This window comes from Chinchilla lanigera, unplaced genomic scaffold, assembly GCF_000276665.1.
Source record: "Chinchilla lanigera isolate Chin_1 unplaced genomic scaffold, ChiLan1.0 scaffold00164, whole genome shotgun sequence".
In the NCBI taxonomy this organism is placed as follows: Eukaryota; Metazoa; Chordata; class Mammalia; order Rodentia; family Chinchillidae; genus Chinchilla; species Chinchilla lanigera.
In genome coordinates, this window is record NW_004955565.1 from 2029744 (window position 1) to 2031929 (window position 2186).

General features: G+C 49.1%; 1 protein-coding gene across 1 annotated transcript in view; it reads right to left on the bottom strand.

Annotated features, from left to right (window-relative positions):
- Atp6ap2 (ATPase, H+ transporting, lysosomal accessory protein 2) overlaps positions 1–178 on the bottom strand; it is a 23768-nt gene extending 23590 nt beyond the window's left edge. Inside the window, exon 1 of the mRNA XM_005413271.2 lies at positions 54–178. Within this exon, the coding sequence (XP_005413328.1) occupies positions 54–93 (40 nt within the window). The 5' untranslated portion in view covers positions 94–178. The remainder of the gene's footprint in view (positions 1–53) is intronic.
- Between the last annotated feature and the right edge of the window lie 2008 nt (positions 179–2186).

The window sequence follows — 2186 nt, forward strand, 5'->3', positions numbered from 1 at the left end:
GCCCCGCCACGCAGGGCCCCCCGGGGCGGCCCCTGCCCGCCCTCGCTTCTCACCCGCCACCAACAAGGACAGCAGCACGACAAGCGCTGCCATGGTGCCGCGGAGGCTGGAGCACCGCAGGGCGACACCGAGGGCACCGTCCGGACCCGAACGACCAGCACAGCGGGAACGGGTGACGCGTTCCGGCTGGTTCTGGCTCCCAGAGCCGGCCCCTTCGTCGCGCCGCCCTTGTCACCTCGCCTCCTCAACCAATCGTAAGCTACGCGCGGTCCGCGGGAGCCACGTAGTCTGGAAAGCTTGACCTTCGGGGCGGTGCCAACGGTGATTGATGAGGTGGCCTACCAATGGGAGCGATGGAAGAGCCGCGCGGTCCCTGCCAAGAAGAGCGGTCACGAGATGAGGGGAAGGGCAGATGGCCAGAGGGGTGAGAGAGCCTGTCCCGGGTCCTGGCAGCCGGCGAGGTGAGGCTGCCCCACAGCGTGCGGACCCTGGGTCCAGTCTCCGGTGACGGCCTCCAACGGGGGTGTCTGCCTTTCCGGGTCGAGTGCCTCCGGCCGCTGCGAACAACTGCGGAAGCTGCGAGGCTCGTTCACGTTTCGCTCGAGCCAGCACTCGGGTGTTGAGCGCCGCGGGGACGGAGCCAGGTCCTTGGGGAGCCCCTACCCACCACGTAGGGGTGCCAACTAAAATACAGGACTCCCAGTTACATTTGAATTTCGAATAAACAATGCATAATTGTTAGTATGTCCCGAGTATTTTATGGGATATACAGTAAAATAAGTATTTGTTTATGTGACAGTCAAATATAACTGGGCGAACTGTAGTTTGATTTGTTGAATCTACCAACCCTGCCCCGAAACACTTTCCGATCCACAAGGAATGAAGAGACAATATGGATTACTTCATCCATGCCTCCGTTTCCACCTGGGCAAGGAGTTTTGTGAGGATGTAGCAGGGCTAGACCCGCTAATTAGACCAGGATCCTCCCCTCCCAGAGCTCGCAGTCTTCCGTATAGGAGCTGGCTACAAGGGGCAACAATGTATCCTCTGTGGTTAGAAAATGTTGCCCCAGCTGACTTTGAAAAACACAGAGAGCGGAGGCGGGGACATTCTTTTAGGTATTGAAAACTAAAGTATGGGCTGGGCATGGTGGCATACGCCTGTAATTCCAGTATTCTGGAGGCTGACGCAGGAGGATCGCCACCAGTTTAAGGTCAGTCTGGGCTACATAGTGAGTTCAAGGCCAGCCTGCACTACGAAGAAAGACCTTGTCTCAAATAACAACAATAACAAAACCCAACCAAACCGACAGAAACAAAAAGCCCCTAAATTACGGCAAAGAGAAAGCCTCCTCAGATTCAGTATTAAATGTTTAGTTTGACGAAATGTGGAAGAGGGAAACACAGAACTAAGAACTAAAAGTTAGGGCACATTTCTTAAGGGTCTTAAGTTGTACAGAGAACATCACCTGGTAGAAAATGAGTCACTAAAGGTGACTGAAACTCTTAACTCTTAAATTTGCATTTTTCCAGCAGAGAATTTGCACAAATGTGATTTTAAAGACATCTGAAAGGGTGTAGAGACAATTTCCCATTAGAAATGTGAAATTATTGGAACCAAAATGTCTAAAGCCACTAATTTCCAAAACATCAACTCTATCATGACTGGCTTGACATTTTTAATTTTTTAAAAATCATTTTTAGGCATAATGAATTCACTTCTGTGCACACGAGTGAAAATTTTATTCTCTGTCCATCTTGCTGCATATCCTAGGACAGTTTTGAACCAGAGGCCATGGAAGAGCTTATCTACATTAACCTTGTTTAGGGGGACAATCAGAGAAAAGTGGAGCGGAACTTCAATTTCATTCAGCTAAAGAAACAGAAAGCTGTGAATTTTTGTGATTTTAAAAAGAGTTCTAGGATGTTCTTATTTCTTTTAATTTGAGAAAGAGCAATAATATTACAAATGGACTGGATTATGAAACAAGTCTCTCTTCTGCAAGAAAACCTCAGAATTTCATGATCTCTGCTTTTTTTTGAGACACATTCTTTGTAGTTCAGGCTGGCCTTGAACTCATTTTGTAGCCCAGGCTGGTCTCAAATATGCAGAGATCCTCCTGTCTCAGCCTCCTAAATGCTGGGATTACAGATATACACCACCACAAGGAGCCGTGATCTTTCTCT